We start from the raw sequence: 20,460 nt of genomic DNA on the forward strand, positions 1-20,460 counted from the left end.
GCCCCCCAACCCCGCGCGTCCCCGCTTACCGGGCCGCGCGCCCCCGGGCCCCCCCCGCCCCTCACTCGGCGGCCAGAGCCGCAGCCTGGGCCCCTCCCGCCGCCATCTTGCGCCGACTCCCTCCGCCCTCCGCCTCCGCTCCGCCTCCCGCCCCTCAGGCTTTAAAGGCACAGGCGGGAACCCCGCCCGACCCGCTGGGCAATACTCGGCCGACTCGGCCACTTCTCCTTTAAAGAACAGCTTCTTCCTTCCACCTTAAGGGTACCAGATCTTTTCCGCCGCTGAGGACGCAGGACTCGGTTCGGCCGAAGCTCTCATTCCCCTTTAATTCGGTAAGCCTGCCTCTTCCCATTGGCGATGGGTCTAGGCCGTCGCTGCCTGGGCTCCGCCCCTGAGCTGTGGCCATTAGCGGGTTTGCGGGATCTAATCGCCCGGGTCTCCCAGCTTCTGACAGTCCCCCTGAAACCCCGCCCCCTACCTCCGGGCCTGGATTGGCTAAATAACCTTGAGTCGGCCCGTGATTGGCCTTTTTACTGCTACCGCTCGAAGTGAGAAAGTAAAGCGCTTTCAGGAGGCTGAAGTACATTTTTTCAGCGCCTGGCAGAGGGCAAGAAGGCCTGAGGGCGAGAAAAACTCCGCGAGAGGCGTGCTGAAGGCAGCTGGAAAGGACAGATGCCGGGCTATCCCGGGGGCACGGCTAACCCTGAGCCAGAGAACAGCTGGTGCCAATCACCAGCTGGTGAGAGCGGGACAAGGAAAAGACAGGGATACAATATGAAAAGAACTTTATTAACGTTTCTGTGTAAAACTTAAGCTTTTTTTTTTTTAAAGAAACCACCAAAAGGCGATTAGCTCAGTCCATCCCTTCCTCAGTCGTCTGCTTCCCACCGTCCTCCAAATACTATCCCAAAACATTTTGGAGGCAGGGAGGAGGGGGAGGCAGTTAATCAGAGTCTGAGAGCACGATGATCTCCTCTGGATCGCACTGTGTGGCCACACTCATCTGCAAGGGAGTGAGAGACAGAGAGTCAGAGAGGTCTGGAACAAGTGGACGAGCAGCCAAGGGAAGGACTTATCAGAGATCAAAAACTGGGGTGGGAAAAGAGAGAGAGGAGGTGATGAGTGCAGCGGACAGAGAACCCCAAACTGAACAATGAAAGAGAATGAAGTCAGGAAACACAGCCTCCCCCTCTTACCTTAAAAGTACTAGGCCTCGAGGGCTGTGATTGTGGGGTGTGGGACAACCGGGCTGGAAATGGGCTACAGAGGGAGCTGGTCACCAGGCCGTGGCTAGGAGAATCCACCCTCGTGGAGGAATCGGCAACTGGAGCCATGGAAGCCAAGGGGGAAGGTGGGCTCGGCAGGGTATGTGTCTTCTTCTCATGCACTGCCCTTTGCCTTTCCACATAGCTAGAGACAGATACATATGTGGGGGGAAGGGTATGTGGAGACTGAGGCTGGAGGGGGAGCATCCAGTTTCTCCCGCAGACTCCGTTCCACAGTATTCCTCTCAGAAAGCCCCTGAAGTCCCTCCTTGGCTTCCCTCTTTCTCCTCCTTATTGCTGTTACCTCTTTCCTAATGGCCCGGCTTCTGTTTGCTTCTCCTTCCGGGATTTCTTGTGGGGAGGACTGGAATCTCCCCAGGTGTGAGGAGAGACGCCTCCGTTGAAGGAAGTGGAGGTGACCATGGCTGCTCCATTCTCCAAGACAGTGGTGAAGGAGTCTTCTGATTGCTTCCTGGAAGAGGAAACATCCCTCTCCTCAGGGGAAGGAGTAGTATCCAGGGGCAAGGCTTCAATCTCTAGCTCAAAGAGCTGAGACATAGGGCTCTCTTCCTCCAGGGGCAACTCCTCGAGGTGCTCTCCACTGCTTTCAGCAACTATGCTGGGGAGGGCCGGGGGCTCTTCTGCCAGTGAAGATGGTGACACTGTGAGTCCTTTGTTTTGCTGCTCCCCCGATGACCCGCTGATCCCTTTGTGAGGTTCCAGGTTCTTTTCAGTGGAGATCTGTAGTGGGGACATGGGGCTCTTATCTCCATCCTTCCCTGGAAAAGAAGAAAAGAGGGGAGGGGTAGCAAAAGAACTAGAGGAAAGAAAAAACTTCTGTGAGGACATTAGGAGTAAGAGGAAGAAGGGAAGGATCTCAAACAGGGGGCTCATGCCCAACAGAGTAGAGGGAACCGACGAGAAGACTGTTTCCTTGACATACCTGCTTCCTCCTCCTCCTCCTCCTCTTCATCGTCCCCCTGACCTTCCTGCATCTGTTCCAGATCCTCCTCTTCTTCGGAATCTGTGGCCTCCTCGTCTTCCTCCTCCTCATCTTCCTCTTCCTCCTCTTCATCCTCCTCCTCATCACTTTCCTCATCTTCATCATCGGTCTCAGCCTTGGAGGTGGTAGGGCACTCCTGGGATGCCATCCCACTAGGGCCCTGCAGGGGACAAAGGAGTTTCTCTAAGGAACCCCTTGCCCCAGAGGGGCTGCTTCTTGCGTTCCTTCTGCACACGCCATGATCAGTCACCACGTACTCCCTCCTGGCCAGTGCAGTGGAAGGACAAGGTCTCTCTGAAGGGTGTATTCCCTTCCATACCTCACCAGAATCCGAGGAGGCTTTGGAGCGGTCTGCAGAGTGGGAAGAGGTGGCGTGGGGGAGCCGCGCTCTTCTCTTCTGTCTCTCGCCCTCCTCGCTTTTGTCTTGCATCGTTGCGTACTTGGAGATGACCTCATCCAGCCGGCTCATAGCCAAGCTCCGGTTCTCCCGCAGGCGCCGAGCCAGGGCAGGATCTGACAGTGCGGGATCAATGCCTATGTGGGAAGATATAAAGTCAGTGTACTCACCCAGAACCCTAGAAGAAGGGACTAGAGAGACGCCCTCTCCACCACACACCTGACGAATGAGGGTTACCAAGGAGCATCTCACTAATGCCTACCTGGCCTATAGTCATCTGTGAGGTGACAGCCAAAGTTGTAGATGAGATCAAGGTGGCGACGCTCCTGTAACCTGACGCCCACATCTCGGAAGGCATCCTGAGCCATGAGCTGGAGCTGCTGTCGGGGGAGGCCAAGGCTGTGCCGAGCAGCTGCCTTCTCTACGGCCCGCAGTACGTCTCCATAGTCAGGGAAGGTATCAGGCCCTGGCTTGTTGATGAGCCGCTCAATGCGCCTGTTGACCTCTGGGTAGCGGGTACCACGGTAGGGGATGCGCTGCTCTATGACACGGCCTGTCAGTGAAGAGCAGTCTTTCAGCTCACACAGCCGCCCAAAGAGGCGGATCAGCTTACGCTTCAACCTCGCCTCCTGCAGGTAAGTGGAGTCTGGGTCATCCAATTCTGAGAGATCCAACTCCTTTTCCTGCAGCCGCCGGATCTCTGCCACGTAGAGTGCCAGCAGCTGCTCCAAGCGCTGGATCTGCCGCCGGGAACCATGGGTCCTTGGGGCCTCAGAGGCAGTGGTCTCAGCACTTGTGGGGTCCGAGGAGGGGTCTGCGGGAGGGTTATTCCCAGAGGGCTCACTAGAGGTGGTGGCAGCAGGGGCCAGGTTCAGCTTCTTCTTGGCTGAGTGGGCCTTGAGAACAGTGCAGAGCTCATTAATGTAGACATAGAGCTTAGCTGGCCGGCTCTGGGCCCGAGAGAGGACCCGAGAGAGGATGTTGCAGAACTCCGCCGAGGCCAAAAACAGAGAGTGGGCCCGCTGCTGCCGGTTATAGAGGAATGGGACCACCTCAGGGTGGTCCGCCGTCTGCGTCTTACACAGTTCAAGGAACTGGAAGGTTCAGGAGAAAAAGGGAGGGGGAAAGAGACAAGGGATGGGATTGAGAGAAAGAAGGCGAGGTGGGGTTAGTGGGGAAGAAAGGACAGGAGAGCCAGTCAGCCATCCCCCTCCCTGGGGTACAAGAATCTTCTCCCCTAAAGCTCACCTCTTCAAACAGCTTCTCATTCTCCAACTTGTAGCATTTCTTGCCGCCCGAACTACTGCTTCCTCCAGCCCCATGGGGCTGGGAGGAGCCAGGGGCTTCTGCCCTGGGTGAGGCCGGATTGGGGGGTGGGTGGGAGGGCCCTGGCAGAGCAGCTGCTTCATCTTCGTCATCATCATCCAGCACGATGATGCTGTTAGCGGTGGCCATGGGGGATCAAATCCCCCGGAGGGAGGAAGTGTTGGGGATTTCGTAATTCCTGCTGGAAGGGGATGGGGCCTCAGACAGAGCCCCTCCAGCATAGCCCCATCCCTTCATCTCACACATTTTCCAGTCTTGGGTTTCAAAACACCCAGCCATGCCCAACAGTGTCCTCACTGCCAATCTTCAGCAACCATTAGTACCATATGTTTTTGGGGCCCTTTACTATGGGAGCCCCAAACCATCTGAAAACCTTAAGTCCCACCCCCAGCTCCACCCCTCACGTCGATATCCGGTCTTTCAGTTGCATTTCCCCACTATTTCTCATAGTTGGCAAGTTGATTCTTCCTCTCCACCCCTGGACGACCTCTCACATTGCACTCCAAACTTCCTTGACATCCCTTCGAACAGATTCCACACCCCCGCTGGCACCACCTCAGGTGTTTTCCCCTTTCGCTCTCACACACATCAAATCCACACCCTCACTCCATCCTGAAGGATTACCCCAACTCCGAGACTCCTGAGGCGAAGGAGGTTCCCCCCCAACAATCCATTTCCCTTTATCCTACTTAGATTATCTTCATATTCCACTCTCTGATGGCCCTCCTCAAACCGAGGCGTTAGGTTGGAGATATTTCACCTCAAGTCCCCTCCCTCTCACCCCACCCTAATTTTCCCTATTCTTTTTCTGGGACCTGTAACCAATAGTGAGCCCCACACTGGGCTCTCCTGATTCCAGCCCTCAGTCCGGTCCTTCCCCTAGATGAGCTTCCCGCCAAGTCCCCCTCCCCCAGTTCAGCCCCCGGCCGCCCCACTCCCCTTCAGGGATAGGAAGGAAGGTACCACAGCTTGCCTCTCAGACTCAGCGCCCGGAACCCCCCAGTACCTCTCCCTCAACATTTCCGCCCCCGCCATCGCTCCCCGCACCGTCCGGCCCCCACCTCAGAAACGGTCTCTCGAGAAGACCCTCGCTGCTGATCTCAGAACCTCGCATGGTTCCCTCCGTCTTCCTTCCCCCTCCCACCGCAGGCCCTACTCCGGACCGGAAGCCAAGGAGTTTCCGCCTACAGGAACCTGGGTGCGGCCATATTGTCGTACGGAATCCAGTTCCCCCCACCCCCACCCGCCTCCCGTGGCCGGAAGTGACGGTAGACCCGCCCCGCGAGGGCTTCCAATGCCGCCCACATAGTCTGCGGCTCCCTTCCCCCTGACCTGCAGGGGGCGGAATTGTCCCCTCTGGGCGTCCCAAATACCTGGAGGCCGCCATTTTGCCGTACGGCGCTGGCTACGCCCGGATTGGGGCGCGCCGCCAGTGGAGCTCTTTTCACCCGGTGCTTCTGCGACTCCGCCAATCAGAAACTTCCTGCATCCTGGCCCAACCGCCGGCGAGTCGCGTGCCGGGAGGACTGAGCCACCTTTCCAAGTAGGGGAGGGGAGAACGGAACAGGGCAGCTGAGGAATTGGCCCTCCAAGGCTGCACCCGGATGCACGGAAGGGCGGGAATCCCTTAAGAGGGAAATAAAACCTTTTCCATCCACTGGGCTATTGACAAGCCTTCTGGCGCTGCTTTTCTACCTTCGAGGTACCAGTTTCCATGGCTTAATCGACTGCGGCTGTCATTCCTTTCTATGGGCTGCGCTCTCCCTTGTCGCTGTCCAGAAGCTACTTCTACATCCAGTTGCCTACATCTCCCAATCGTGAAGTTATAACACATGCATACAAATGAGCACAACACGCTGTACAAATGTGTTATTATTACTGCTATTGTTGTTGGTTTGCTTTTCAAGCTCCACCACAGAACTAATGACCAACCAAGTAGGTGGGACCTGGCTGGTTCTCCTTCCTTTTCTGGAGGGGATTCCCGAGGCGCAGGCGCTGATGACCAGGAGGCTGTGCTTTGTCCAGGGGCTCCAGGGCCTGAGGACGGGCGATGTGGGGAGGGGATTCTGAGAAGAATCTGTGCAAATTGCCGCTGTGAGGGCTGTGAGACGAAATGAGGCCCGTAAAATACCTCGAGTCTCTCTCGTCCTCTTCCTCTGAGAGAGCTGATGAAAGAAGGAAGAGAGAAGAAACCGACCTTGACGCCCGCCTCGTCCGCCGCCCCCCCCCAACCCAGCTTTAGGGAAGCTGGAGGGACTCGTGGAGGCAGAGCTGGGTCCAAAGGTGAGCTTCTGGGGAAACCGGAAATGTTAACACGGTTCCAACTGCTGAGTTTCCCACCTCCTGCATCCTTGCGAATTCCACAGATGGTGAGCATCTTGCCACTTTCTGGGACCACAGACCCTTACATCCCCAAGCCCTCAGAGTCCCAGAACCTCAAACTCTCCCTTCCATTAAAGAATCCCATACCACTTCTCTCCAGTCGTCTAAGCCTATAGTCTTCAAATTGGGGAACATGAAGACTTGCCCAAGGGTACTCGGATTTGGGAGATATAAGGGACTTAATTTCCAGATTCTCAATTTTCCCAAAATTTGTTTTCCTCAGTAAATTCCTGCAGTAGAGCTTCTCCTTCCTTTTCTCTTTTACAATAGACTTTCTCCCTCTTTAAAAAAAAAGATACTGTAGTTCTCAATCATGAAATCTCCTGGGGATAATGTTACCTTGTTTTTTGTTTGTTTGTTTTTTGGTTTTGTTTGTTTGTGTTTGTTTTTGTTTTGACCACTGGACTGCCAGGGAATTCCCTTACCTTGTCTTAAATAAAGAGACATGTAACCTATTTCTTTCAAGGCACCATAAGCACCACCTCGTCTATCTCATTTAAAATGTACTTTTAGGTGGTTCCCTGGCAGTCCAGTGGTTAGGACTCTCTGCTGCCAAGCAGGGTGCCGGGGTTTGATCCCTGGTCAGGGAACAAAGATTCTGCAAGCTGAAACATAGAAAAAAATAAATGTACCTTTAATATTAACAATTATGAAGATGTGTACAATCTTTATGCTATTTAATCAGTTCTGCTCACATAATAATTGTAATGATAACCCAGAAGAAATTTTTCTAAAAAACTAGAGTCTTATGGTCACAAGAAAGAAAAATATTTTTCATCTCAATTAGTATATATGTTTATGTAGGAAAGAGTGATAGATTGGTCAATAAAAGACTTTCAAGTATAAAAGCATAAAATTGTCTGTGGAGAAGTAGAATGGTAATAGGAGTTCTAGGAGAAAAGAGAGTGATGGAAGAAGAAAAAGAAGGATTCCCAATTATATTTTTAAACGAGTGGTGGTGAATATCAAGTCACTCTGATATTTCAACTCCCCTGGACACACAAAAGATTGATTTAATTGTTTTATTTTAAAATGTGAATTTTTTTGTGTGCCAGGAATTACATCCTTGAAACAATGTTAATGTATGATGAAAAGTTTTAGGTGCTTACTTCAAAATACTTGAGGAGTACAAACTTTTTCAAAATTAATTCCCGGAGTATAGGTGCAGAAATTTTAAGATAGCTGCTCTCAGCTCTCCAAGTGTCCCTCCAAAGCCCCCATTTCCCCCTTTCTCCCCTCTCACCTCTGTGGCAGGGAAAGAGAACGTTTATAGGAAAGGCAGTCACAGTTCCAGCTCCTCCTCCATCTGCGGTGTTCTCAGGAGCCAGTCCCCAAACTTTGCCCATGGTAACAGCCACAGCAGCTTATAAACAGCCTCCAGCGTCAGTAGTGTCAGGATGAGGACCAGGAAGATGAAGAAGGCCTTGTCCATGGCCTGCCGCAGGGGACCCCTGGGAGGAGAGGGCCTCCGGGCAAAGGCCAGGAACACATCCTCCTCGTCCACATCACCCTCCTCCTCAGCCATCCTAACCCACGGTGTGACAGCTGGCTGGAGCACGGAGGCTGGGGTGGAAGCCCTTACTCAGCCTTGCCAGGATTAAGGGGCGTGGTGTCGGCAAGTCCTGCACCTGCCGAGCTTGACCCTAATTCCCCCAACCAAGAGAAAGAAAGGAGAGGAGGGCCTCTGAGCCTTTGGAACAGTCAATGCAATGTGAATGGTCTGGATTAAACAATTCCTAAAGTCTGTCCAGCTTTACCGTTTTATAATTCTGTGTTTCGGAAGCTGAAGGCCCAACGGAGACATGCCAGCTGGAGCTGCCCAAGTCATTCTGGGCCTCTAAGCTTAAGGCTCAAGGTCTTGGACCCCTACAGACAGAGTGAGCAAGTGGACCTAGTAGGCTACTGTGAGCCGCTGTCAGTCAAGAACCTAAGGCCCTTTTCAGCTTTACATTGGGTGGTCGGCGGTGGGTGGGTGGGACACGCCCAACCTAGGTGGAGGTGGTGGGGGGCGAGCAGCGGCGGCTACAATCCGCGCAGGCGCGTAGTTCTTCCCCAGGTCTGCGGGGCCCTGAGGTTACGGCGCTGAAACCCCGCACGCTCGCCCCGTAGGTGTTGGTTGGGGGGTGGAGTGTGGACAGCGGAGGAGAGGGTCCATAGTGAACCTCATATCTGGAGACTCTATGGTCTCTTACCTAAACTCCAGTTTGATCTTAATAAGAAGACATTGTTTTCTTGGGAAGAACTTGTTTACCCCAAAATGGTACAAAGGATGTCACAGGTTTTTTTGTTGTTGTTGTTGTTTAAATATTTGTTTATTTATTTTGGCTGCGCTGGGTCGTAGTTGTGGCATGCTGACTTCGTTGAGGCATACATGTGGGATCTAGTTCCCGACCAGGGATCGTACAGTGCCCCCTGCATTGGGAGCGTGGAGTCTTACCCACTGGACCACCGGGAAAGTCACAGTTTTGTTTAGAGTCAACTCGTATTATCGTTTGCTACCGCCACAGGAGGTCATTACGAGTCAAAAAAAAACTGGATCAGGGTCCAAACTAATCATTTATAAGTTGTGTTAATTAAACAAGGAGGCCATCAGACTGAGTGGCTCTAATGTCATGGCAGCCTACTTAAGCAAGCCAAAATCTAAACCTGTAAATGCCTCAAGGTCATGTAATCAAGATGCCAAGGGAGGGAATTCCCTGGCAGTCCAGTGGTTAGGACTCAGCACTTCCACTCCAGGGGCCACAGGTTCGATCTCTGTTTGGGGAACTAAGATCCTGCATGCTGGGAGGCACAGGCAAAACAAAAACAAAACAAAAAAACACTAAAGGACAACCAATCACACACAGCCAACTAGGCTAAGCTATAGCCAATCAAATAACTTCCTTTCTCTGTTTCCCCACTTTCTCCATTTAAGTTTTTCCTCTGGCTGAGGTCTGAGGACCGCTCATAAACACTTCTGGTTTGGCGCAGCCCCATTTGAGTGCATTTTTTGCTCAAATAAACTTAAAATTTTAACATGCCTCAGTTTACCTTTAACAGTTGTACGATGGGGACCTTGGGCCAGTCACCTGACCTTTCTTTAGTTTTTTTATAAAATTGAAAAAGTCTTGTCTCACAAAGTTGTCAGGAGGGACAAACGAAATAAGATTTTTTTTTTTTTGTAAATTATGAAGTGCTGTGTAAACATAATGTATCCATTTCTGATACCCTCACTATGTCTCAGGCAAGTTTGCAATAAGGCCACCCAAACACCTTTATCATCTCCTTATAGTTCCTTCCCCATGGTAGGTTCAGCACTAAGATCTTGTGTAATACATAAACTCAGCACTTTATTGAATTTAAAAAAATTTTTGAAGTAATTTCAAACTTACAGAAAACAAGAACAGTATCGGGAACTCTGGTATCCTTTTCACCCTGATTCCCCATTTGTCAACATTTGGTTATATTTACTTATTTCTCTCAACCCCAATATAACCATCTATTATAGGTTGAATTGTGTCCCTTCAAAATTCAAATAGTGAAGCCCTAACTCCCAGTACCTCAGAATATGACCTTATTTGGAAATAGGGTTGTTGCAGATGTAATTGGTTAAAATAAAAAGGGTCATACCGCAGTAGGGTGGACCCTTAATCCACTATGACTGATGTCCTTATAAAAAGTGGAAATTTGGACACAGACCAGCATACGTCACGTCCAGACCAGCATACGTCACGTCCAGACCAGCATACGTCAAGACCAGAATGTCATGTGAATGTGAAGGCAGAGATAGGGTTGATGTGTCTACAAGCCAAGGAACGCCAAAGATTGCCAGCAAACCACCAGAATCTAGGGGAGAGGCATGGAAGAGACTTCTGTCACAGCCCTCAGAGAGGGCTCACCAACCCTGCTGACTCTTTGATTTCTGACTTGTAGCCTTCAGAACTGTAAGAAAATTAATTTCTACTGTTTAAGCCACCCCGTTTGTGGTACTTTGTTATGGCAGCCCTAGCAAACAAATACACCATCCTAATCAGGAAATCAACACCACTATCCAATTATAGGTACAATTCAGATTTCATCAGCTGTCCCACTAATGCCTCTGTCCTTTTTGGTCCAGGATCGCAAATCGCATTTGGTAGTCACATATCTGCAGACTCCTTCAATGTGGGCAGTTCTTCTGTCTTTCTCTTTCATGAATCAGTTTTAAAGAGTACAGGCTTTTCATTTCTGTACAATGTCTCTCCAACCTAAGTGCCTGTTGGGGCAAGAGAGAAATGATGTGGCCTTTGTGTATCACATCAGAAGTTGCTGGAGGCAAAACCATCTCACTCCTGATGCTGCCAAACCAGTCTGGCAGGTTCTCCACCTTAAAGTCATAACTGTCCGTTTGTAATTCCTAAGTATCTGGCACATCACCAAATCTCCACCTGCCTGCCTTAGCATCCCTTTATGACTCTCATCGGAATAAGCATGATGATGTTTATTTTTATTTTTAAATTTTGTTTATTTATTTATTTATTTTTGGCTGTGTTGGGTCTTCGTTGCTGTGCGCGGGCTTTCTCTAGTTGCGGTGGGCGGGGGCTGCTCTTCGTTGTGGCTTCTCATTGTCGTGGCTTCTCTTGTTGTGGAGCACGGGCTCTAGGCGTGCAGGCTTCAGTAGTTGTGGCACGTGGGCTCAGTAGCTGTGGCTTGTGGGCTCTAGAGCTCAGGCTCAGTAGTTGGGGGCGCACGGGCTTAGTTGCTCCGCAGCATGTGGGATCTTCCCAGGCCAGGGCTCGAACCCGTGTCCCTTGCGTTGGCAAGCGGATTCTTAACGACTGCACCACCAGGGAAGCCCGATGATGTTTATTAAATGGTGATTTTTTTTTTTTTTTTTTGCTCCGTCATTTCTTCTTCGGTTTTCAATCGACTATAAAAGAACATTTCTTTCTCCCTCATTTATTCATTTATTTATTTATATCATATGGACTCATGGATTCCAATTTTACTCAATAACTTGTAATCCATTACTACCATATTTACTTATATTGCCTGGACCCATGCATTTGTATTTTATTTATTTAATTGTTGTCAGTTACTATCATCATTAATTTCATGTACAAATTATCCCAAATTTGGGCGGCGCCAGACTCTGGGATCCGTGCCGCCTGGCGCCCACCATTCCCACGGGAAAAGATGGGAAGCCCATGGGCTTGGTGGTGCAAGTGGAGTTCATAGGCCGCAGCCCCAGCAGCTGCAGCATCGGAGCTAGAGGCTGCTACAGCCCCAAGGGCCCCCAGCTGGTGGGGGGCGGGGAGGGGGGTGAGGGCTTCCCTGATACTGGCTTGGACCACTCTACTTGTCGTCAGGCACCACGGAGGAGGAGCTCCTGCGCAAGCTGGACAAGCAGCTGGACATCCTGGCGCTGATGGAGGTGAAGATGAAGGAGATGAAGGGCAGCATCCTCACCTGTGTCTCACCGAGGCCAAGCTCTGTGAAGAACTCCTCGAGAGGGATCGGCTGCTGGCTATGGCTGTCATCCGCAAAAAGCACAGGATATGAACGAGTCCCATTTCGGCCTTCGGGACTCCCAGACACCTAGCAGCTTAGTGGGGACCTTAGGCCGCCACTGTTGAACTCCCTCATACTCCTGGGGTACTGGTTGACAGTACTAAGGCTTAGGGCAGTTGGACTCTTGCTGGTGACCTGGCACCCTCTCTTGTTTCCTCCTGAAGCAAGGTCCTGAAGTCCGGGATCTCAGACTCTGCACTGGTGACACCAGCACTTATGACTTTGTCTACCCCTCCCCACCTTCACCCCCACCCCCAAATTTATGTTGCAGTACCTGGTGAAGCAGAGGCTTCAGAACCATTGAACTTGAAACTTATCCCCTACAGATGCAGGCAGGATGCCCAAGGACTATGGGTTTGGGAATACAACACCTTGAGTTTGGCCAGCAATCAGAACTCTTCCACGTGTAGTGATAAGAGATCCAAGTAACATCAGTTCTACTTTTTGTGCTTTTCCTTCCCACGTGCAGCCTGTGCTTCTGATAGGGACTGGCAGATCTGTGCCTCTCCCTCCTAGGACCTCCCTCCCAGGAGGCCATCTACAAGGCAATCTATGGGATCTCAGTGGGGATCCAGCTTGCCAGGGACTTAAGTCTATCCTGTTATGTTTGCTACAAATTCTATTTTCTGTACAATTAGTCAGATTAAAGTTTTCACTATGTTTGTTTGGCAAAATGAATTAAAAAGAAAGTAAAGTTTAAAAAAATTATCCCAAATTTGGCAAATGAGAAAGTGCTCCAAGCTGGTTCCTGTGTCCTTTTGCAATGTCTACAACATTATTTTATCATTCCCTTACTTTCTGGTACAAGAGGTAATTCAGGCTCAATTTGTACTTTTCCTGACTTAGCCCAGGAATCAACCATTTCTTCAAGAGCCTCTGGCTTCTTTTTTTTAAAATAAATTTATTTATTTTATTTATGGCCACGTTGGGTCTTTGTTGCTGTCTGTGGGCTTTCTCTAGTTGCAGTGAGCGGGGGCTACTCTTCATTGCAGTGCGTGGGCTTCTCATTACAGTGGCTTCTCTTGTTGCGGAGCACAGTCTCTAGGCTTCAGTAGTTGTGGCTCGAGGGTTCTAGAGCGCAGGCTCAGTAGTTGTGGCTCACGGGCTTAGTTGCTCCACGCATGTGGGATCTTCCTGGATCAGGGCTCAAACCAGTGTCTCCAGCATTGGCAGGCGGATTCTTAACCACTGTGGACCAGGGAAGCCCTCTCTGGCTTCTTTTAACAAAGGATAGTATTTGGAAACCAAGATCTGGGTGCCAGATATCTTCATTGCTACTATGATGCCATTGCTCCTAGGCCTTCTCAGCAAATAGAGCTAGGAAATATATAAATGTATATATGTATACACATACATACATACACACACACACACACACACACACACACACACACACACACACACACACTGTTCCACTTACTATAGCCACCTAACATACCACCCCAAAACTTGGTGTAAAACAACCATTTTATTATGCTCATGGAATAGTGTGTCAGAAAGGACACAGTAAGGATGGCTTGTCTTTGCTCAGTGATGTCTGGGTCCTTATCTGGGGAGACTTAAAGGCTGAGGGTGACTTAACCACTGAGATCTGGGATCATCTGGAGGCATCTTCTGTCACATGTCTGGCAGTTGATGTTAGCTGTCAGCTGGTTCTCTGCTGGGGATGTTGGCCAGAACACCTGCACTTGTCCTCTCCATGTAGCATGAGCTTTTTCACAGCATGGCAACCTTGAGATAGTTCAAATTCTTACATGGCACTCATGGCTCCAAAAGCATGTTGAAATGAGTAAGGCAGAAGCTGTATAATCTTTTCTGAGCTAGCCTCAGAAATCATGCAGTATGACTTCTGCTGCATTCTGTTGGTTATAAGACAGTTACAAACATGTTTAGATTTAAGGGGAGGAGGTATGGACATCATAACCCACCTCTTTTTAAAAATTATTTTATTGAAGTATAGTTGATTTACAAAGTTATGTTAATTTCTGCTGTATAGCAAATTGATTCAGTTATACATATGTATATATATATATTATTTTTCATATTCTTTTCCATTATGGTTTATCACAGGATATTGAATATAGTTCCCTGTGCTATACAGTAGGACTTTGTTGTTTATCTGTCCTATATATAATAGTTTGCATCTGCTCATCCCAAACTCCCAATCCTCCCCTCCCCCACCCCCCCATCCTTGGCAACCACAAGTCTGTTCTCTATGTCTGTGAGTCTATAAACCAACCTCTTGACAGAAGAAATGGAAAGAGTTCAAGACAAAGTAGTAGATGAGAAAGACAACAAGAGTACAGCCAGTCCTTTCAAAGAATTTTGCCATAAAGGGAAGGATAGAAATGCAGCATAATGTAGAAAGAAATGTGGGCTTAGAGGAAGGATATTTAAAATGGGCATATTTTGGTATTTTTATATGCTGATAGGAATGACAAAGTAGACAGGGCCAGGGGCCAGGGAGTGCAATTGTAGGAGTGATGCTCTTGACTGAGAAGGACTGGGATTCAGTGCACAAGTGGAGGGGGTGACCCTAGATAGACACATTTGTGATGCCTGGAGGGAGACAGAGTCTAAGGGCAGAAATGTAGGAGAAGGTGGGAAGTGGAAAAAGTTCTTTTCTGTTGTCCCTGGTTTTCAGTGAACTAGGAAGTAATGTCATCAGCTGGGCATGAGGGAGTTGATTTGAGGAGAGAAAAGAAGGTGCCCCAGGGCAAGAATAAAAATGGAGGCACAGGGGCTTCCCTGGTGGCGCAGTGGTTGCGCGTCCGCCTGCCGATGCAGGGGAGCCGGGTTCGCGCCCCGGTCTGGGAGGATCCCACATGCCGCGGAGCGGCTGGGCCCGTGAGCCATGGCCGCGAGTCCTCTCTGGACGCCTCCTGCCCCTTGCACTGACACCTGCCAAGATACACACTCACACTCACACACACACACACACACACACACACACACACACACACTGTTCCACTTACTATAGCCACCTAACATACCACCCCAAAACTTGGTGTAAAACAACCATTTTATTATGCTCATGGAATAGTGTGTCAGAAAGGACACAGTAAGGATGGCTTGTCTTTGCTCAGTGATGTCTGGGTCCTTATCTGGGGAGACTTAAAGGCTGAGGGTGACTTAACCACTGAGATCTGGGATCATCTGGAGGCATCTTCTGTCACATGTCTGGCAGTTGATGTTAGCTGTCAGCTGGTTCTCTGCTGGGGATGTTGGCCAGAACACCTGCACTTGTCCTCTCCATGTAGCATGAGCTTTTTCACAGCATGGCAACCTTGAGATAGTTCAAATTCTTACATGGCACTCATGGCTCCAAAAGCATGTTGAAATGAGTAAGGCAGAAGCTGTATAATCTTTTCTGAGCTAGCCTCAGAAATCATGCAGTATGACTTCTGCTGCATTCTGTTGGTTATAAGACAGTTACAAACATGTTTAGATTTAAGGGGAGGAGGTATGGACATCATAACCCACCTCTTTTTAAAAATTATTTTATTGAAGTATAGTTGATTTACAAAGTTATGTTAATTTCTGCTGTATAGCAAATTGATTCAGTTATACATATGTATATATATATATTATTTTTCATATTCTTTTCCATTATGGTTTATCACAGGATATTGAATATAGTTCCCTGTGCTATACAGTAGGACTTTGTTGTTTATCTGTCCTATATATAATAGTTTGCATCTGCTCATCCCAAACTCCCAATCCTCCCCTCCCCCACCCCCCCATCCTTGGCAACCACAAGTCTGTTCTCTATGTCTGTGAGTCTATAAACCAACCTCTTGACAGAAGAAATGGAAAGAGTTCAAGACAAAGTAGTAGATGAGAAAGACAACAAGAGTACAGCCAGTCCTTTCAAAGAATTTTGCCATAAAGGGAAGGATAGAAATGCAGCATAATGTAGAAAGAAATGTGGGCTTAGAGGAAGGATATTTAAAATGGGCATATTTTGGTATTTTTATATGCTGATAGGAATGACAAAGTAGACAGGGCCAGGGGCCAGGGAGTGCAATTGTAGGAGTGATGCTCTTGACTGAGAAGGACTGGGATTCAGTGCACAAGTGGAGGGGGTGACCCTAGATAGACACATTTGTGATGCCTGGAGGGAGACAGAGTCTAAGGGCAGAAATGTAGGAGAAGGTGGGAAGTGGAAAAAGTTCTTTTCTGTTGTCCCTGGTTTTCAGTGAACTAGGAAGTAATGTCATCAGCTGGGCATGAGGGAGTTGATTTGAGGAGAGAAAAGAAGGTGCCCCAGGGCAAGAATAAAAATGGAGGCACAGGGGCTTCCCTGGTGGCGCAGTGGTTGCGCGTCCGCCTGCCGATGCAGGGGAGCCGGGTTCGCGCCCCGGTCTGGGAGGATCCCACATGCCGCGGAGCGGCTGGGCCCGTGAGCCATGGCCGCTGAGCCTGCGCGTCCGGAGCCTGTGCTCCGCAACGAGAGAGGCCGCAGCAGAGGGAGGCCCGCATACCACAAAAAAAAAAAAAATGGAGGCTCACATATCATAGGTCTAAATTTTTTAAAGTTAATCATCAAGCTAATAAACTGTTAGGTATGTTCTTTACTCTTACTTTGGCAAGTCTACTTTCATAACAACAAAAGAATATGTGTAAAGCAACACAGTTGAAAAAATATCAAAATGACTACATTTAATTATTATCGCATGTATCTAGGTATTCTTTTGGTGGACCAGATATGGCTGGATGAGTAACAAAATAAAGATATGCATTACTGGAGAAAGAATAGTCTCTTCAATAAATGATGCTGGGAAAACTGGACAGCCAACATGCAAAAAAGAGAGAGAGAGAGAGAGAGAGAGAGACTAGACCACTACCTCACACCATTTACAAAAATCAACTCAAAATGGATTAAAGACTTGAATGTAAGACCTGAAACCATACAACTCCTGGAAAAAAACATACACAGTATGCTCTTTGACATTGATTGTAGCAATATTTTTCCGGATATGTCTCCACAGGCAAGGGAAACAAAAGCAAAAATAAACAAAGGAGACTACATCAAGTTAAAAAGCTTCTGCACAGCAAAGGAAACCATCAACAAAATGAAAGGACAACCTACCAAATGGGAGAAGATATTTACAGATCATATATCTGATAAGGGCTTAAAATCTAAAATATATAAAGAACTCATACAACTCAAAAACTACTTGATTTTTTTACATGGGCAGAGGAGCCAAATAGACATTTTTCAGAAGAAGACACACTGATGGCCAATAGGTTCATGAAAAAGATGTTCTGCGTCACTAATTATTAGGGAAATGCAAATCAAAATCACAAGATATCATCTCATGCCTGTCAGAATGGCTATTATCAAAAAGGCAAGAAATAACACGTGTTGATGAGGATGTGGAGGGAGAAAAGGAACTCTTGTACATTGTTGGTGGGAATGTAAACTGCTACAGCCACTGTGGAAAACATTATGGGGATTCCTCAAAAAATTAAGAATAGAATTACCATATGACCCAGCTATTCCACTTCTGGGCATTTATCCCCAAAATATGAAAACACTAATTAAAAGAAATATGCACCCCTGTGTTTATTGCAGCATCATTTACAATAGCTACTCTATGGAAACAACTTAAGTGCCCACTGGCGGATGAAAGGATAAATAAGATGTGGTGTATGTATATTAAATGGAATACTATGCAGCCATAAAAAAGATGAAATCTTGCCATTTGAGACAATATGGGCGGATCTTGAGGGTATTCCACTAAGTGAAATAAGTCAGATGGAGAAAGACAAATACTGTATGATTTCACTCATATGTGGAATAAAAAATAAATAAATGAACAAACCAAACCAAACAAAAACAAACATGTAGATACAGAGAACAGAGCAGTGGCTACCAGAGGTGAAGGGATGAGGGGAGGGTGAAGTGGGTAAAGGGGGTCAACTTTATGGTGATGGATGGAAACAAAATTTTTGGTGGTGAGCACACTATAGTGTATACAGAAGTAGAAGTATAATGTTGTACACATGAAACTTATGTTATAAACCAATGTTACCTCAATTTAAAAGAGACATGCATTATTTACAAGTTAATAAATATATATTTCAAACCATTTATTTTTCTTCATCTTTGCAAAGTCACTAATTATGTTGTTATAATTGAGACTTTCATATAATCTATGTTCTATTAACGGTAATGGGCTAAAGAATTTAAAAGTTAAATGCAGGACTTCCCTGGTGGCACAGTGGTTAAGAATCCACCTGCCAATGCAGGGGACCCAGGTTCAAGCCCTGGTCAGGGAAGATCCCACATGCCATGGAGCAACTAAGCCCACGAGCCACAACTACTGAGCCCACGTGCCACAACTACTGAAGCTCATGCGACTAGTGCCCATGCTCCGCAACAAGAGAAGCCACCACAATGAGAAGACCGTGCACTGCAACGAAGAGTAGCTCCTGTTCGCCACAACTAGAGAAAGCCTGCACGCAACAACAAAGACCCAATGCAGCCAAAAATTAATTAGTTAATTAAAAATAAAATAAAACGTAAATGCAACTGACTTCAAACTTTACATAATTTGAATATATTTTCATGAAGACATATAATGAAGTTAATGTAAAATTAAAATTATTATCATGCTTTCTAATGTTATTTTTCTAATATTTAAATCATCTATTAAAATTGAAGTGTAAATTGCAAATTATACTGAATAAATATTAAAAGTTATTTATAGAAAGCTGCCATTTGAAGGGAGGTCTTACCTGGTGGTGCAGTGGTTAAGAATTTGCCTGCCAATGCAGGGGACACAGGTTTGAGCCCTGGTCCGGGGAGATCCCACATGCCGCGGAGCAACTAAGCCCATGTGCCACAACTACTGAGGCTGCACTCTAGAGCCTGTGAGCCACAACTACTGAGCCCACGTGCCACAACTACTGAAGCCTGCGTGCCTAGAGCCTGTGCTCTCAACAAGAGAAGCCACTGCAATGAGAAGCCTGTGTACCACAAGGAAGAGTAGCCCCCGCTCGCCGCAACTAGAGAAAGCCCGCGAGCAGCAACGAAGACCCAACACAGCCAAAAATAAAATAAAATTAATTAATTAATTTTAAAAAAGAAAATTTAAAAGAAAAAAAAGAAAATTTAACTTTTTGAAATTTTAATTAAATCCTATGAAATATTTTTATAAAAATAAAACTATTGAGCTTCCCTGGTGGCGCAGTGGTTGAGAGTCCGCCTGCCGATGCAGGGGACGCGGGTTCGTGCCCCGATCCGGGAGGATCCCACATGCCGCGGAGCGGCTGGGCCCGTGAGCCATGGCCGCTGAGCCTGCACGTCCGGAGCCTGTGCTCCGCAATGGGAGAGGCCACGGCAGTGAAAGGCCCACGTACCACAAAAAATAATAATAATAATAAATAAATAAATAAATAAAACTATTCGGGTATTAGATGCCTATTTAGTTTCCAGTGTAACTTCATGTGCCATATTTGTTATGCATACATATGCATATATACAAATTGAAGAGTAATATTAATTGTTTAGTACAGGAGCATGTTCCTCAGCCACTGTGGGCAACTGTGACCCTACTGGGAAAGGATACATCATTATGTAAGAAGGTACTGCATTCATACTGACTGAGAGAGGAGGTTTGACAAGTTAATTGATTTGTCTTTTCTGTTGCTTAATCACTATCACTGCTAAATTCTCCCTGCATCCCAAACAAGTGGCCATCTGCAGGGTCAGCAACAGCAAAACCTATGAATCTTCACAGCATTTGGTCACCATCACCTTTTGTTTCAATGATAAAGGACAAGAGGTAAGGAGACACATTTCCTTGCAAGTTGAATAGGGTTAATTATAACAGCAGATGTTTAGACTTATGGTCATGCTGTGTCTAGTAGGCTGCCTTCTAAAATGGCTCCCAGTGATCTCCACCTTCTGATGGTTAGGCCCATATGTAATTCCCTCCCCTTGAGTGTGGACTGAATCTAGTGACTTGCTTCTTTTTCTAGTTGCAGCAAGCGGGGACTAGTCTTTGTTGCGGTGCACAAGCTTCTCATTGCAGTGGCTTCTCTTGTTGAGGAGCATGGGCTCTAGGCGCACGGGCTTCAGTAGTTGTGGCCCACAGGCTCTAGTTGTGGCTTGCAGGCTCTAGAGCGCAGCCTAAGTAGTTGTGGCGCACAGGCTTAGTTGCTCCACAGCATGTGAGATCCTCTCGGACCAGGGCTTGAACCCGTGTCCCCTGCATTGGCAGGCAGATTCTTAACCACTGCGCCACCAGGGAAGTCCCCTAGTGACTTGCTTCTAATGAATAGAATTTGGCAAAGAGTGACGGGATGTCAATTCTGAGATTAAAAGTCATAACTTTTCTCTTGTAGGCACTCTATTGATGGTTTTGAAGAAGCAAGCTGCCACTTTGGAGAGGCCCACATGGCAAGAAACTGAGGGTGGCCTCTGGGAAATAGCCAAAAAGAGACTGATAACTTCAGTCCAACAACCTTTAAGGAACTGAATCCTGCCAACAATTCGGGGAGCAAGATTAGAAGCAGGTCTTTCCCCAACTGAGCCTTCAGATGAGATC

The 20,460-nt window shown here is 47.8% G+C and overlaps 3 protein-coding genes across 5 annotated transcripts in view; all 3 read right to left on the reverse strand.

Annotated features, from left to right (window-relative positions):
- ZBTB22 (zinc finger and BTB domain containing 22) overlaps nt 1-117 on the reverse strand; it is a 3,618-nt gene extending 3,501 nt beyond the window's left edge. Inside the window, exon 1 of the mRNA XM_007128827.4 lies at nt 30-117. The gene's annotated coding sequence lies outside the window, so the exon portion shown is untranslated. The remainder of the gene's footprint in view (nt 1-29) is intronic.
- Nucleotides 118-768: 651 nt separating this feature from the next.
- DAXX (death domain associated protein) lies at nt 769-5,148 on the reverse strand. 3 transcript variants are annotated; one of them, XM_028484980.1, is made up of 8 exons: nt 5,053-5,148; nt 3,914-4,169; nt 2,928-3,759; nt 2,588-2,802; nt 2,209-2,428; nt 1,570-2,044; nt 1,197-1,410; nt 769-1,003 (listed from the first exon to the last, which is right to left on the reverse strand). In XM_028484980.1, the coding sequence occupies exons 2-8, from the start codon at nt 4,118-4,120 to the stop codon at nt 944-946; spliced, it is 2,223 nt and encodes a 740-aa protein (XP_028340781.1). In that variant the 5' UTR covers nt 4,121-4,169; nt 5,053-5,148; the 3' UTR covers nt 769-943. The 3 variants fall into 3 exon arrangements, with proteins under 3 accessions (XP_028340781.1, XP_007128890.1, XP_028340782.1); XM_007128828.3 differs by having other exon boundaries at nt 3,914-4,172; XM_028484981.2 differs by lacking the exon at nt 1,197-1,410 and having other exon boundaries at nt 923-1,003; nt 3,914-4,172.
- Nucleotides 5,149-7,655: 2,507 nt separating this feature from the next.
- On the reverse strand, nt 7,656-7,921 carry SMIM40 (small integral membrane protein 40). Its single transcript, XM_055082799.1, has one exon. The coding sequence runs from the start codon at nt 7,896-7,898 to the stop codon at nt 7,656-7,658; it is 243 nt and encodes an 80-aa protein (XP_054938774.1). The 5' UTR covers nt 7,899-7,921.
- Nucleotides 7,922-20,460: the final 12,539 nt, after the last annotated feature.

Source organism: Physeter macrocephalus, unplaced genomic scaffold, assembly GCF_002837175.3.
Source record: "Physeter macrocephalus isolate SW-GA unplaced genomic scaffold, ASM283717v5 random_365, whole genome shotgun sequence".
Lineage (NCBI taxonomy): Eukaryota > Metazoa > Chordata > Mammalia > Artiodactyla > Physeteridae > Physeter > Physeter macrocephalus.

What these genes read in the sequence shown, in the direction of transcription:
- SMIM40 (XM_055082799.1), bottom strand. Translation starts at nt 7,898, where the DNA reads ATGGCTGAGGAGGAGGGTGATGTGGACGAGGAGGATGTGTTCCTGGCC.
- DAXX (XM_028484980.1), bottom strand. Translation starts at nt 4,120, where the DNA reads ATGGCCACCGCTAACAGCATCATCGTGCTGGATGATGATGACGAAGAT. An exon ending in GCCGGGCCATTAGGAAAGAG is followed by an intron (nt 1,411 to 1,569) that starts GTAACAGCAATA and finishes ATCTGTCTCTAG; the next exon opens with CTATGTGGAAAGGCAAAGGG. An exon ending in CGAGGCCTAGTACTTTTAAG is followed by an intron (nt 1,004 to 1,196) that starts GTAAGAGGGGGA and finishes ACTCCCTTGCAG; the next exon opens with ATGAGTGTGGCCACACAGTG.